This window comes from Elephantulus edwardii, unplaced genomic scaffold (assembly GCF_000299155.1).
Source record: "Elephantulus edwardii isolate Elephantulus edwardi_28Jun2011 unplaced genomic scaffold, EleEdw1.0 scaffold00241, whole genome shotgun sequence".
Classification (NCBI taxonomy): Eukaryota; Metazoa; Chordata; class Mammalia; order Macroscelidea; family Macroscelididae; genus Elephantulus; species Elephantulus edwardii.
The window spans coordinates 4,067,935-4,069,312 of record NW_006399991.1 but is presented as its reverse complement, the minus strand read 5'-3'; the positions used below and the strand labels follow the sequence as shown (position 1 = coordinate 4,069,312).

General features: G+C 38.6%; 1 protein-coding gene across 1 annotated transcript in view; it reads right to left on the bottom strand.

Moving 5' to 3' along the window:
* Nucleotides 1-1,378, bottom strand: part of EIF2AK3 (eukaryotic translation initiation factor 2-alpha kinase 3) — a 200,157-nt gene that overhangs the window by 70,342 nt on the left and 128,437 nt on the right. Inside the window, exon 6 of the mRNA XM_006898949.1 lies at nucleotides 1,003-1,165. Coding sequence (XP_006899011.1) covers nucleotides 1,003-1,165 — 163 coding nt within the window. The remainder of the gene's footprint in view (nucleotides 1-1,002; nucleotides 1,166-1,378) is intronic.

Here is a 1,378-nt window from a genome sequence, read left to right as displayed (position 1 = left end):
TCTTCTGACATCCATTTTGGTCTTCGCATCCTCTTCTGTCTTGCAATGACCGTTTGCACTCTTCCTGGATGATACCCTTGATATCCTCCCACAACTCATCTGGCCTTCGCTCAAAGCCTCAAACCTGTTCCTGAGATGGTTCTGAAATTCAGGTGGAATAGACTCAAAGTCATAGTTTGGTTGCCTTGGATTTGATGGTACATATTTTAGATCTTGCCAGCCATATGAGTTAACCCCCAACTATTCTATTCTGTGCTGTAACATGGAAGGTAGCACACATAAATAATACATAGATGAATAAGTGTTACTGCATTCCAATAAAACTTTATTTACAAAGCGGAGGGAAAAAATTCTCTTACACAGTATTTGCCCTTATGGGACTGAATTAGTTCACTCAGCATAATGCTTTTCAGTCCCTTCAGTTAGGTGGTGATTTACAAAATCATTAGTCCTGCGTGTTGTGTAGTAGTCCATCATGTGACAGTACCATAATTTCTCAATCCATTCAACAGTGGTTGGGCATTTGGGCTGTTTCCATGTTCTTGCAATGGTGAATAATGCTGTTATGAACACTGGTGTACAAGTCTCCATTTGTGCCTCAGTTCTCATTTTCTCAGGGTATTTTCCAAGCAGTGGAATAGGTGGGTCATATAGAATTTCTAGGTCCAGCTTTTTGAGAAAGCAACAACTGCCTTCCAGAGTGGTTGTACCACTTTACAATCCCACCAATAATGTATAAGAGTTACTATCTCTTCACAAACTCTCCAACATTTATTACTTGCTGCTGTACTAAACTTTTGTCACTTCTACTGGGGTAAGATGATATCTTACTGTGATTTTCACTTGCATCTCTCTTACTGCCAGTGATCTTGAGCAAAAAATATAATCTTAAGGGTAGTCTAAAGGATTTTTCAGGAATTAAAAACTAGCACAAACCCTCTGCAGCAGGAACATAATGTAAATGTTAACATGGATCAGGACTGGTAAGAAAGATGTACTCACCCAAGTAAACACTGCTTTCTGTGGCTCCCCGGGCAGCTTCCACGAGGTCTTCTTCATCTTCCAAGACTTTATTATTAGAGACATAACTTGTATCATCAAAAATACTGATTGGAATGACTTTATCATCCTTAACCAACCAGGCAGATGCAATTGGAGTACAAAACTAAGGAAAGGATAGGAAAGAGACTTTATTTAAAAAAAAAAATTAATTAAAGTTTATAAAGAACTTGAATTTCCCTGCATTTATTGCTGCATATTTTCCTCCCAGTTCCCTCTCCCCCTACTTAGCTTTTTTTCTTTGGAAAAAAGTTCTTGTTATTCAGTCCCCACCCCACAACCACTTTACTATGCAACTTTCATTCTGGACTCTTGTCAT